Source organism: Callorhinus ursinus, unplaced genomic scaffold (genome assembly GCF_003265705.2).
Source record: "Callorhinus ursinus isolate GAN/ISIS: 27379988/994484 unplaced genomic scaffold, GSC_fseal_2.0 scaffold92, whole genome shotgun sequence".
NCBI lineage: Eukaryota > Metazoa > Chordata > Mammalia > Carnivora > Otariidae > Callorhinus > Callorhinus ursinus.
This window is the reverse complement of record NW_027397154.1, coordinates 837,785-851,509: the sequence shown is the minus strand read 5'-3', so window position 1 is coordinate 851,509 and position 13,725 is coordinate 837,785. Positions and strand designations below refer to the sequence as shown.

Below are 13,725 nucleotides of genomic sequence, written 5' to 3'. Positions count from 1 at the left end.
GCCCGCGCCGACCTCGGCCCGGGAGCCCCGCGGCCCCCGCCCCGCGCGCTCTGCAGGGAGCCCCGCCGCCCGCTCTGCCCGCGCCGCCAGGCCCCGCTCGCCGCTGGGGGCAGGGCAGGGGGGGAGGGCGGGGAAAACCAGGGGAAGCGAAAGGCTGGTCTTTACCGGGCGTGGAGGCGAGGGTGCGCGCCCGAGAGCTCTCCCACCAGCCCCCCCCCCCGCCCCGCCCCGCCCCGCTCCGCTCCGCCCCGCTCCGCGGCCGCTCCCGGCCCCGCCCCCCCGAACCCCGCCCCCGAGCCCCGCCCCCCTTCAGCGGGGGCCGCGAGGCCCGGGAAGTCCTTCCTTGTGTCTAGCCCCGCTTCGCTCCGTTGCTTCTCACGCCGGAGCCAAGAGACTAGACACCGGCCCGCCCCGGTCCGGGGGCAGTTGGGGTCTGGCCAGTCTCTCCCCAAGAGGCGGGGTGGAGCGGGGCATTCTTTCGGGACCCTTTGCCGCAGCCTGAGCCAGCCTCCACCTTTGCTGAGTTTCCTGTTGCTCGGAAACTCCCCCCACACACACACTAGAACCATTCACATTACAGTTCATTTCTGCCTCTCAGGCTCTCCCATCTCTCTGGAGAGCCTCGGGACAGAGCATCCTGCGTGCGCGCGGTCCTGCCCGCTTCCGGCCCCCGCAGGTGTGTCGGGAGGAGGGAGAGGAGGCCCAGCCCAGAGCCAGCGGCTCCCGCCCCGGCTGCAGCAGCAGGTTCCCAACCCAACTCAGCACTCCTGTAGGTGCCAATTTTAGCCTCTGCCACTGTTCTGGGCTCCATGCCTCACCACTGGCTGAGTGGCTGGGCTCCTCACCCCCCCCCCCGCACCACCCCCACACTGCTCCTCTAGCCTCCCTCCTGCCTCACAACTCATCACCTTCTTCGTCACCCGTTCCACTGTTTAGGATTCATGCGGAGCAAAGACCAGAAACAAGGAGAGGGGATCGACCCATTCTAGGCTGGATGGACATTAGAAACAGAAAAGGACTTTCCCAGGGCCAGGAGGGAGGCCGGTTCCTGCAGGCTTGCACCTGCAGGGGAGACCTTACGGGAAGGCCCTGGGAACTCCCCCAACCAGCAATCCTGGCCCGGAACCCCAGACTTAGCCTCCCCGCAGTCAGCAGGCAGGGCTGAGGAATGTACTAAATTTAAAAACAGACAACCAGAAGCCAGAGTCCCGGCCTCCCGGCTCCGCCCACTAGGGGCCCGGAGACCAGGGATGGGCCCAGACCTCCGCTTTTCTCCCAGGCCTGGGGTGGGAGAGTGCCACAGGCTAAGGATGGAATCTTAAAAGGCCACACTGCAGCCTGGGCACCCAGTGGGCGGACCGTGAGGCCAGGACGGGAATCCCACGGGCTGAGAGCTCTCAGGCCCCAGACTCAGAAAAAAGCAGACCTAAGGTTCCAGCCTTTTCCTGCCTCCTCCCCCATCTCCAGTGGGCTTTGTATCCCAGCCTACCCCTCGACCTGTGTCCACCTCTTCCCCTTAGGAGATGAGTGGCCAGGCAGGGGTTTGGGGGTGGGTACAGGAAACCCGTCCACCTTGAGAAACACCTGGACTTTTCCTGAGCTAGGCCTGCTGCCTGACTTAATATTCATCTTCCGCATCCCCGGGAACACCTCCAAAAGCACACCATTTGCATCCCAAACCCTCCACCCCCACCCCACTCCTATCCAGTGATACTTCCCAGATTTTCAGAAATTATTTTTTTAGATACCCCTAAACAAAAGGCAACCCTAATTTCTGCCAGAATCTAAAAGTAGCCACCACCAGAGCAGGCGACTCCTGATCTTGGGGCTGTGAGTTCAAGACCCACACTGGGCGTGGAGATTACTTACGAATAAAATCTTAAGGGGCACCTGGGTGGCTTAGTCCGTGGAGCCTCTGATCCTTGGTTTCAGCTGTGGGGTCATGATCTCACAGTGGGATCAAGCCCTGCCCGGAGTCTTGCTTTGGGCTCCACGCTCAGGGCAGAGTCTGCTCAAGATTCCCTCTCCCTCTCTCCCCCACTCTGTCCCCCTTTATTTATCTAAAAATAAAATAAAATAGCTCATTTAACTTGACAAATGTGTTCCGCGCACCTCCTGGGTCAGAGGCCACCCCAGGCAGGAACCTGGTGTCGGAGTGTTGGCCAGTAGACGGACAGTTAGAGTCCCAGAGGTAGCCAGGCCCAAGAACTGTGGTGCCCACGAGCGTGTGTGTTCTTTTCATGGCTCTGGACCTTGTATATTCCAGGACAGGAAAGACTGAAGCATGACTGACTCCAGGGGCCATCCCTCCCAAGATGGTGCAAGAAGGGAAGGGAGGGGAAAGCGGGTTAGGTGAGGTTTACTGACAGGCGTGTGAATGTCAAAGCTCTGGGTCTGCAACACAGCCCCGCCTCTGAATAGCTGGGGGACCGCTAAGTTATCTTGTCTGCAAAATGGAAATTGAAATACTTATCTTTGCCAGAGTGTTATAAGGATAAAAGGAGATGACCTCTGGAGAAGTGTTTTGTCCAGCGCGCTGACTCTAGTCAAATAGGAAGGAATAAGCCACTTCCTCTCTCACTGCTGGACTTCGGTCCAGCCGCACCCCCTGGTGTTTACCTGCTTAGGAGCAGTCCGGCGCAGGGAGGAGGGGCGGAGGGGCTTTAGTGGGGCGGGCACACACATTCGTGAGGCGGGGAGAGGACTGGACCAGAGGCCCAGGCGAGGAAGGGCCCGTGCAGCAAGGTCCTGACTCACTCTGGCTCTTTCCTGCTGCCTGTCGGGCCCCATGCTGCCCACATTCCCCTTCACCCGGCGATTTTACCCTTCACCAAACTTGGGCCACGGGTGGGCAAATGCAGACCCCTGGGGATGGGGATGGCCCCTGGGCGGTGCTCACTTCCCCTGCCAACTCCCACTGCCGGCAGGGAGGGCGGCTCCTGCAGCACACTTCACCGAGCTGGCCCAGCTCCCAGGACGTTGGCCTCAGACCCCAGGGCTCACCGTTTGCCTGGTTCCCTAGAGAGCTGGGCTCCCTCCTGTCCACCCCCCCCGCCCTTCCCCCACCCCCAGCTTTAAGATTCTCTAGCTGCTCCTCCTCTTCTCAGACTGTGTGGTCCCAGGCCTCAAACTCCCCAGTGTGGCCTGTGGTGAGCAGGTGCTATCAAGCGGGTTTCATCTCTGCCTTCCCAGTGCACGAGAGAAAGAGGGGTCCTGGCTCTGAGGCTGGCAGAGGCGCGAGCCTGGCACTGTGGGAGGAGGGGACGGGGGGGGGGGAGCCCAGCAACCTTCCTGGGGATAGAATCCCATGGCTCTTGGAGCCGAATAGGAGGATGTTTCCTCTGGGGCTTCTTTCAATGCTCAGAAGCCGCCCCAGGTTGGAAAGTATTTGCATACTTGGGGAGGCCTCGAGAGGAAAAGGGGGTGGCTCATTCTGCCAGTAAATGAAGAAAGTGGCAACGCATTCAAGCAGCGGGCAGAGACCCTGGTTTCACAGAGCCCCGGGGTTGGTAATAAGGGAGAGGGCATAAGACCCATAAGAATGGGTCGATACCTTCACCTTCCTGGGGTCAGAACCCTGCACAGCCCCACGCACATGGGTGTGCGTGTGCTTCCATAACCGTACACTTTCCAGGCTTCCCCTCTGCCTGTGGTCTAATTTCAACTCTTTCAACTGCCACTTCCACGCATACAACTGCAAGTGTAAAAGCACTTTGCAAACCCTAATACTCTCCGGAGAAGTACAAAGTATTGCTATAATTATGATCGTGATTATATCCAACGGTTAAGATCTCTGCTGCCCACCTCTGTAGCTACGGGGGGGCCTAAAGGGAGGGAGGGCTGGGCCTCCCTTCGGCTTCTGAAGCTCCTGCCCTTCCTCTGGTCCAGCTGTCTGCAGCTGAAGCTGGCTGCCGAGCTGGAGGTATGGGGAAAGCAGAGGAAAGCTGACGCCGCAGGACACAGGGAGGGAGTCTGGAAGAGCCAGCATGTGAACCACTGCCCTGAGTGTCTGTCTCCCTGGGAAGTTGCGGAGGGGAGCGGATGGGGGTGAGGAGGAATGGAAGCAGGGAGGGCAGGGGGGCCCAGGCCTCCTGCTTCCCCACCGGCTCCTACCTTGGCCTTTCCGGTCATGCCCAGGAGGAAGCTGAGCGTGCGCTGCAGTGGGGAGCCTGCCCAGGTTCCTGAGCCCCCTTCCAGTCGGCCACAGCTGCAGACGGAAAAAGAAGAGGTGAGGAGGTGGAGACAGAGCTGGGAAAGAGAAACAAGATGCTCCAGGGAGACGGCCGAGGCAGGTGCCTTGGCCGGGAGGGGAGAAAGGAGGGCTGAGGATGGCCTGCAGACAGAGACGCCTCAGCCCACCCCTACCTCACGGATGCGGACAGATGTTTGCGACCTACTGTTGCCAGGCCCCTCTATCTGGGAGGAAAACTCCAGGCTCCTCCCCCTTTCCTACCTCACTCAGGCCCAGTCTCCTCTTGCGCTGCTCCCCAGTGACAGATATGGGGTGAGGGCTCTCCAGAAGGGCACGTTCGCCTCAAAACACAAGAGCCTGTGTACGACCCTCTGCGCTGTTTGGAAAGAGCCTCGGGCCTAAAGCCAATAAGGAGTGGATTTCCTGGGATTTCATCAGCCCCATCCCATGAGCTAATCCCAAACCCAGAGCCAGGAGGATGTGTCAGCTAGAGATTTTCAGGACCACAAATCAGAGCTTGGCAACTTAAAGGGCCATGGCTAGCGCACTCAGCCGCACTGTCTGGGAGAGCCGGGCCGCTTTAACCAGGCTTCAGCGGCAGAAGCCAAATAAACAGGTGCTGATTTTGTGCGCTTATTTTCCTGGCTGCAGGAACTTCCCAGACTCCAGGCAATTCCCGAGCTGGGCCTGCAGCCCCTGCCCTCCCCACCCCACCCCGCCAGAGCCACTCCCCACTGGTCCGTTATCTGAACCTCCAAAGCTGTCCACTGTGTCCTGGGCCACCGTCTCCCCCTAAGACTGTCCGGCTGCCGCTCTGCCCACTCACCTGTCTTCAGTGACAACAGCAAGCAAGTGCCACTGTCTTATTCATCAGACGGCCTGGGGTCTGGATACAACTTTTCTTTCCCTAACTGCTTTACTATCCGATGGGGCTACTGGGAACTTTCTAACCCTTCCCTGGCCAATGAATAAGAGGGTGAATTCTTGTGACGCTCAGGGAGAAGGAAATTTGGAGGCCTTTGATCAGAAATGTTAAGGGGAGGGGCGCCTGGGTGGCCCAGTGGTTAAGTGTCCCACCCTTTTTTTTTTTTTCAAGATTTATTTATTTATTTTGAGAGAGTGAGAATGAGAGAGAGAGACAGAGCACATGAGAGGGGGGAGGGTTAGGGGGAGAAGCAGGCTCCTCGCCGAGCAGGGAGCCCAATGCGGGACTCGATCCCGGGACTCCAGGATCATGACCTGAGCCGAAGGCCGTCGCTTAACCAACTGAGCCACCCAGGCGCCCTAAGTGTCCCACTCTTGATTTTGGCTCAGGTCATGATCTCAGGGTTGCAGGATCAAGCCCGGCATCGGGCTCCACACTCAGCACAGAGTCTACTTGAGATTCTTTCCCTCCCTCTCCCTCCACCCCTCCCCACCGCTCATGTGCACTTGCTCTAAATAAATAAAGAAATATCTAAAAAAAAAAAATGTTAAGGGGAGCAACGTTTCAGGAAGCAGAGACCCTTAGAGTTACAAAATCCATGGTCCAGTCCCATTGCGCCTCTTCCAGTTAGGCCTTTGAAGGGCTGCGGGTCTCCCAAACTCACCTTTGGCTGAGGTCAGTGGCAGAGGACTGGTAGAAATTTCCTGCTGACACAAAAGGAGACAAGAAGTGTCCAGGGCTGCCTCCCCCACCCCCTCCTAGATCAGGTTCCCAGGCTGCAGGTGCTTGGGCAGCCTTTCCTGAGGGCTGGTGCTGTGGAGAAGGGAGGGAGGTGGGGTCTGACTGGAGTGGAGCTGAAGAGCTCAGGGGCCAGGGAACAGAGCGGGAGGGCTCTGCAGAGCAGGGGCCTGGGGGCCTGACGTCTTAGTTCTGTCTCTGCTGAACGGAGAGAGCACAGGTTTCACCCCAGCTCCCAGGTCCTCATCTTGAGGACAAGGTGCATTATAGGTAACTGTCCTCCATCTCTGGGGACCGGGGGTGCTGGGGAGCCACAGTCTGTCCTATGTCCTCCTTCATTGGAAGGAGGGTCTCAGAATGCTAAAGTCCTGAATTCAGGTCTCTCATGTGAACAAAGGCATTTTGCTGTTTCCAAGGGTGTGTGGTTATAAAAAGAACCCAGGGCATCCGGGCTCTGAACAGATGGCTCTGCGGGCTGGTGGCAAGGCAGACAGGGCAAGGGGCCCCCACTGCCTTACTCCCGCCCCCCCCCCCACTCACCAGCTGGATCAGAGCAGCCCAAAAGGCAATTGATGCCGCTCATGGATACAGACTTGGAAAGCATGCCAGGGGCCGAGTGGTCCAAAGGGCCAGCAGACGGATGACAGCAACTCTGACCCTAGAATCATGTCAAGAGTCCTCACACGAAGTCAGGCTTTATCCCTCTCCCACTCCCACTTCCCGTGCTCCCACATCCCTGCAGAGGGTCTACCTTCAAGCCCTCAGGCCTCCCACCCTCTGCACTGCCCATATCTGCGACATTCCACCTGAAATCATCGGCAAGTTATTCCTGCTAGTTAGCCTTCTGCTCTCTGCCACAGTTCAAGCCCAATGGGGAAAGTCTCTTAGAAAAAAATGTACACCCAAGGGTTTCCAGACATGACAAACTCAAACTACAGAGGCCAAGCAGGTCATAAAAACAAAAGGACAGACCAAGACAGCCTGGGGTTAAGACAAAAGGAGCAGGAATATTCATGAACCACACACCCAACCATTAGGAAATAAATATTTTTCTCAAGCCTACATGAAGCATTATAAAAACTGGTCACATACCAGGTCATAAGGCAAATTTTAACATATTTCAAATCATCTATATCATAGAGATCACAGGAAACGAACCAGAAATCCCTTTCCGATGGACTGGATAAGGAACCTGTGATATATCTACACATCAAAATACTGGTCAACAATGAAAATGAACATGCCACAGCTCATCTGACAATATGGACGAATCTCACAAACATAATAGTGAGGGAAAGAATCAAGAAACAAAAAATGTATGTCCTGTATGATTACATTCATATAAAGTTTAAAATAAGCAAAACTAGAGGAGCCTGGATGGCTCAGTCAGTTAAGTGTCTGCCTTCGGCTCAGGTCATAATCTCAGAGCCCCACATTGGGTGTAGGGAGTACGTAAAAATAAAACCTAAAAAAAAAAGATATTTTATAACAACAACAATGAAAATACTATAGAATTACAGAACAAAACTTGTGGGAGATGGCCAAAGTGGTTTCTCAGGGGTAATTTATAGCCTTAAGACGCTTATATTGAAAAATTTTAAAAAGCTGAAAATTAATGAACTATGCCAACTTTAAAAGATTAGAAAAAGAACAGAACGAGCTCAAAGAAAACAGAAGGAAGGATATATTAAGGATAAAAGCAGAAATCAGGGCACCTGGCTGACTCATTTGGTAGAGGATGTGACTCGTGATCTCGGGGTGGTGAGTTTGAGCCCCACATTGGGCAGAGAGGTTACTTTAAAAAATTTTTAAAAATTAAAAAGGCACAAATCAATGGAGTAGTAAACATAAAACAGGATCAATAAAGCCAAAAGTTGTACACAAACCTCCAGTAAGATGGCAGGCAGAGGGAAGGCAAAAATTGAGGAAGAACGTGGGGCAGACCCAACGATTGGAAAGACAGAAGACTGACCACAACTTGATGATAGCAATTTTTTTTAAAGATTTTATTTATTTATTTGAGAGAGAAAGAGTGAGAGAGAGAGAGAAAGCACGAGGGAGGGGAGGGTCAGAGGGAGAAGCAGACTCCCCTCTGAGTAATTCAGGACTTGATCCTGGGACTCTGGGATCATGACCTGAGCCAAAGGCAGACACTTACCAACCGAGCCACCCAGGCATCCCGATGATAGCAATTTTTTAAAAAGATTTATTTATTTATTTGAGAGAGCGAGAATGAGAGAGAGAGGGAGAGAGAGAGAGAAAGAGAGAGTACATGAGATGGGGGAGGGTCAGAGGGAGAAGCAGGCTCCCCGCTGAGCAGGGAGCCCTATGCAGGACTCGATCCCAGAACTCCGGGACCACGACCCGAGCCGAAGGCAGTCGCCCAACCAACTGAGCCACCCAGGCGGCCCCTGATGATAGCAATTTTGAAAATGCAAACAAAATTCCTTACAAAAATGTGTGTGTATCTGTATCTATATAACTTGACAAAACTGAATCTAGAAGAAATAGAAAGTCTGAATGGTCCTACTGAAGAAATGGAATTGGTAGTTAATCTTTCTATAAACAAAACAAAACACACCAGGCCAAAAACATTTTATAGGCAAGGCACAGATCTCTCAAGGAATAGAGCACTGAAATCTTATGCAAACTCTTCCAAAGAATAGAAATGAAAATTCTCCACCTCTTTCTATAATGTGAGTATGACCTTGATTCTTAAACTGCACACAGGCAGTGTGACAAAGGAAGATTTGGGGCCAATCTCTCTTATCAACATAAGTACAAAAATCACAAACAAAATTACATGTAAAGATTTTTCTCCTGTTAAGCCACGACTCGGGTCGTGGGCCCGGAGTCCCGAGATCGAGTCCCGCATAGGGCTCCCTGCTTCGCGGGGAGCCTGCTTCTCCCTCTGACCCTCCCCCCTCTCATGTGCGCTCTCTCTCTCTCCCTCCCTCTCTCTCTCATTTTCGCTCTCTCAAATAAATAAATAAATCTTTAAATATTAGCAAACTAAAGTAGATTTTCAATGTCTACAAATTGTTTGCAGCTGCCCCCTCAAGGAGGCCTCTATCCACTCCTTGAGTCTGGGCTGGCCTGTGACTCCACTAGATGAATACAATGTGGTGGAAGTGGCATTATATTATTTTTGAGCCTGAGCCTCGAGAAACCTTAAACCTGGGGCGCCTGGGTGGCTCAGTCAGTTAGGTGTCTGCCTTCAGGTCAGGTCATGATCTCGGGATCCTGGGATCGAGTCCCGCGTCTGGTTCCCCGCTCGGCAGGGAGTCTACTTACCCTTCTCCCTCTGTCCCTCCTGCCCGGGCTCATGCCCGCTCGCTCGCTCACTCTCAAATAAATAAATAAAATCCGGGAAAAAAAAAAAAAAGAAGAGGAAACCCTAAAGCTTGCACACTTGTCCACTTGGACTGCTTTTTCCACGTGAACGAGCCTAAGCCAGCCTCTGGAGAGGCCATGTGGATGAGAACCAAGGCATCACAACTTTCAGCCGGACAATCGACAGGTGTGAATATGGCCAGCCTTGGCCGCCCACCCTACTCAAGCCACCAGACACCTGCAGCCTTATGAGTCCAGGTGAAATTGGCAGAACATTCCTCTGAGTTAAATCCAAATTACCCACCCACAGAATAGTGAGAAGGAAAAAAACGTTGTTTTAAGCCACCAAGTCTGGGGTTGATTTGTTATGCAATGTACGAAACACATAATCTGTCATGACAAAGTTGTATTCATCCTACGGATACAAGGCTGGCTTGACAGGAGAAAAATCTTTACATGTAATTTCCCTCGGTAACATATTAAAGGAGAAACATAACCATCTCCGTAAAAGTAGAAAAGCATAGAAGAAAATTCAATACCCACTTATTGTAAAACCAAAGCCTTGGCAGTTAGGAATAGAAGAAATCTTCCTTAACCTTATAAAATGTGTCCTTTAAACACTTACAGCCAAAAATCAATTTCAATAAGATGTACTCCCTCTAAAATCAGCGACAAGGAGGGCGCCTGGGTGGCTCAGTTGGTTAAGCGACTGCCTTCGGCTCAGGTCACGATCCCGGCGTCCTGGGATCGAGTCCCACATCGGGCTCCCCCTTCTCTGTGGGGAGCCTGCTTCTCCCTGTGCCTCTGCCTGCCACTCCCCCTGCTTGTGCTCACTCTGTCTCTCTCTCTCTATGTCAAATAAATAAATAAAATCTTTTAAAAAAATAAAAAATAAAAAAATAAAATCAGAGACAAGGATACCATCCTCGTGAATAGAAGCATTAAAATAAACTGCACTGGTGCTTTTTCATTTAAAAAAAAAAAGACAAGACAAGAATACCCGTAATCATATTGCTGCTCAGCACTGCGGTGGGATCCTAGCCAGCAGAGAGGGCAAGAAAAAGAAAGGAAAGGAATAAAATATGGAACAAAAGAAACAAAGCTCATTTACAGATGACGTAATTGTCTATTAGAAAAGAAAAAAAATCACAGATAAATTGTTATAACAAGGGGCGCCTGGGTGGCTCAGTCATTAAGCGTCTGCCTTCGGCTCAGGTCATGATCCCGGGGTCCTGGGATCGAGCCCCGCATCGGGCCCCCTGCTCCGTGGGAAGCCTGCTTCTCCCTCTCCCACTCCCCCTGCTTGTGTTCTTTCTCTCTGTCAAATAAATAAAATCTTAAAAAAAAAAAAGGAAGTATAACACGTATGTAAAACATGCACTAAAACATACCTGAGATTTTAATTGGAGTTGCAATGAATCTAGAGAGTAATTTAGGGAAAGTTGGCATCTGTACAATGTTGCTTCTTCCTACCCATGAAGATAGTACACCTCTTTCTTTTCTTTTTCTTTTTTTTAAGATTTTATTTATTTATTTGACAGAGAGAGACACAGCGAGATAAGGAACACAAGCAAGGGGAGCGGGAGAGGGAGAAGCAGGCTTCCCGCCGAGCAGGGAGCCCGATGCGGGGCTCGATCCCAGGATCCCAGGCCCATGACCTGAGCCGAAGGCAGACGCTCAACGACTGAGCCATCCAGGTGCCCCAGATAGTATACCTCTCTCTAATATCATTTTTTTTGTGTGTGTACAGGTCTTGTGGACATAGATTTATTCTTAGTTATATATTTTTTAAAGATTTTATTCTTAGGTATATTATACTTCTTTTGTCAAGTTTTAAATTTTAGTCATCCAGGTGGATGTCTTAGAAGGTATCTCATTTTGGTTTTAATTTGTATGTCCCTGTTGAAAAAAATCTGTTGGACAATTTTCTTTTTTCCTTTTTTTTTTTTTTTGAGAGAGAGCACGTTGGGGAGTGGGTAGAGAGCTAGGGAGAGAGAGAGAATCCCAAGCAGGCTACAGTCCCAGCACTGAATCTGACTTGGGGATTGACCCTGAGATCACAGCCTGAGCTGAAATCAAGAGTCAGATGCTTAACAGACTGAGCCACCCAGGCACCCCATTTATTCATATTTTTATTGGCCATGTACATATCTTCCTTCATGAAATGTCTGTTCAAGCCTTTGTCCCCTTTTTTAAAGATTTTATTTATTTATTTGACAGAGAGAGCAAGCACAAGCAGGGGGAGTTGCAGGCAGAGGGAGAAGCAGGCTCCCCACTGAGCAAGGAGCCTGATGTGGGACTGGATCCCAGGATCCTGGGATCATGACCTGAGCAGAAGGCAGACGCTAAACGACTGAGCCACCCAGGCGCCCCTTACGTGTTATGCTTCAATAAATGTTTGTTTTTTAAAAATTAAGAAATTCAGGGGTGCTTGGCTGGCCCAGTTGGTGGAGCATGTGACTCTTGATCTAAGGGTTGTGACTTCGAGCCCCACATGGGGTGTAGAGATGACTTAAAAACAAAATCTTTGGGGCGCCTGGGTGGCTCAGTCGTTGGGCGTCTGCCTTCTGCTCAGGTCATGGTCCCAGGGTCCTGGGATCGAGCCCCGCATCGGGCTCCCTGCTCCGTGGGAAGCCTGCTTCTCCCTCTCCCGCTCCCCCTGCCTGTGTTCCCTCTCTCGCTGTGTCTCTCTCTCTGTCAAATAAATAAGATCTTTAAAAAAAAATCTTTAAAAATAAATAAATAAAAATTAGGAAATTCTGTTTATGTAAAGTCACCACAGGAGAAGGAAAAGACGAACCACTTTTCTCCATTAATTGCGCCATATATAACAACAAAGGATAGACATGGGCAAAAGACGTGCCGAGGAAATTCCCGGAAGACACACACAGGTGACCTGTGTACGGAGGAGAAGATGCTCGGCTGCATGTGTGGTACGGGTCATTCAGACTCATGCTGCGGTGAGATTTATAACCGCTAGATTGGCAACATGAAGAAGTCTGATGGCTCCGGATGCTGGAAAAGATTTGGATCAACAGAAACTCTCATATACTTCTGATATACTTCTGATGGGGCTGGGAACATGCCATGATCTTGTAAAGTTGAGGTGCACACTCTGTCACCCAACAGCTCCTCTCCAAGCCCTCGGGAAACTCTTACAAGTGACAGGAGACAGATAGAGGATGTTCATAGTGACACTGTTCATGATAGCAGAGCGGACATTATCTAAACGTTCAAGGGTAGAGCCGGATGAAAATGAATAAACTCTAACCATCTGCAGCACATAGATAAAAATTAGACACAATGTTGAATGAAAAGGCAGGTGATAGACAATTTTGTCCAATGTAATCATTGGTTTTAAATTCAGCAACAAAAAATAATATATTATTAGGTAATGCATATATATTTGTGTTAAAACTATAAAAAATGTAGATGGGTGATAAAGAAAATTCAAGATAGTGATTATCTCTGGGGGTGGGGCAGGCGAGGGAGCAGCAGCACAGAATAAGGCAAAGACCCCCAGGCTTTGGTGGTGTACTAGGGTTTGAGATGGGGGACTGATTTACTGGGCATTCGATTGCAAACATCATACTCAGAAGATGAAGGGGAGGGGCGCCTGGCAGTCTCCGTCGGTGGAGTGTGGGACTCTTTTTTTTTAAAAATTTTTATTTATTTATTTGAGAGAGAATGAGAGAGAGGGAGAGCACGAGAGGGGGGAGGGTCAGAGGGAGCAGACTCCCCGCTGAGCAGGGAGCCCGATGCGGGACTCGATCCTAGGACTCCAGGATCATGACCTGAGCCGAAGGCAGTCGCTTAACCAACTGAGCCACCCAGGTGCCCCGAGTGTGGGACTCTTGATCTCAGGGTCGTGAGTTCCAGCCCCACATTGGGTGTGGCGGCTATTTAAGAAGAAGGGAAAAAAGACATCTGAATCTTTTTTTTTTTTTTAATTATCTCTACACCCAATGTGGGGCTGGAACTCACAACCCAGAGATTAAGAGTCACGTGCTCTACCGACTGAGCAGACCAGCTGCCCCAGAGACATCTGAGTCTTAGAGTGTCAGCCCTGGGCTGGCCATGCAGAATACATTCTGGAGCTGTCCTTGGCTCCCAGGCCCTTGGGCTGCAGGCTGAGGGCCGGCCTCATGAGCCTCAAGCTTTTGCTCTGTGGACCTCGGTGCGTTTGTGCGCACTTGCTCTGGACGAAGGAACAAAAACGCCAACATGTAGACAGGGAGAAGTTTCAGGGAGTGCTTAGAGATTAGAAGAAGAGAGGAGGGGAAGGAGAGCAGGAAGGCAGGAAAGGGGACAGCATCCCCCAGCAAGGAGCGGGAGCAGCGAGGGAGGGGGCTGGGGGGGTGGTCCGCGAGTCCTCGCACTCAGCCTGCAGGCCAGCCTCCGCACTGGGCACTTGAACTTTTTTTTCTTTTCGAAATAATCACAGCTTTAAAAGATAGTTTTTACTATCCTGATTTTCAGAGAGATGAAAAGGATCCTTCAGCTGGTAAGTGAAGGATCTGGGAGTTAGTCCGATGCT

The 13,725-nt window shown here is 51.4% G+C and overlaps 1 protein-coding gene across 6 annotated transcripts in view; it reads right to left on the bottom strand.

Annotated features, from left to right (window-relative positions):
• Positions 1-4,200, bottom strand: part of ARHGEF2 (Rho/Rac guanine nucleotide exchange factor 2) — a 26,870-nt gene extending 22,670 nt beyond the window's left edge. For 2 of the 6 annotated variants that reach the window (XM_073888518.1, XM_073888519.1), the window contains exon 1: positions 4,114-4,195. In XM_073888518.1, the coding sequence (XP_073744619.1) occupies positions 4,114-4,131 (18 nt within the window). In that variant the 5' untranslated portion in view covers positions 4,132-4,195. Of the gene's footprint in view, positions 1-165; positions 187-4,113 lie in introns of those variants that run through there. The other 4 variants (XR_003205571.2, XM_073888516.1, XM_073888521.1 and 1 more) reach the window with 4 other exon arrangements.
• Positions 4,201-13,725: the final 9,525 nt, after the last annotated feature.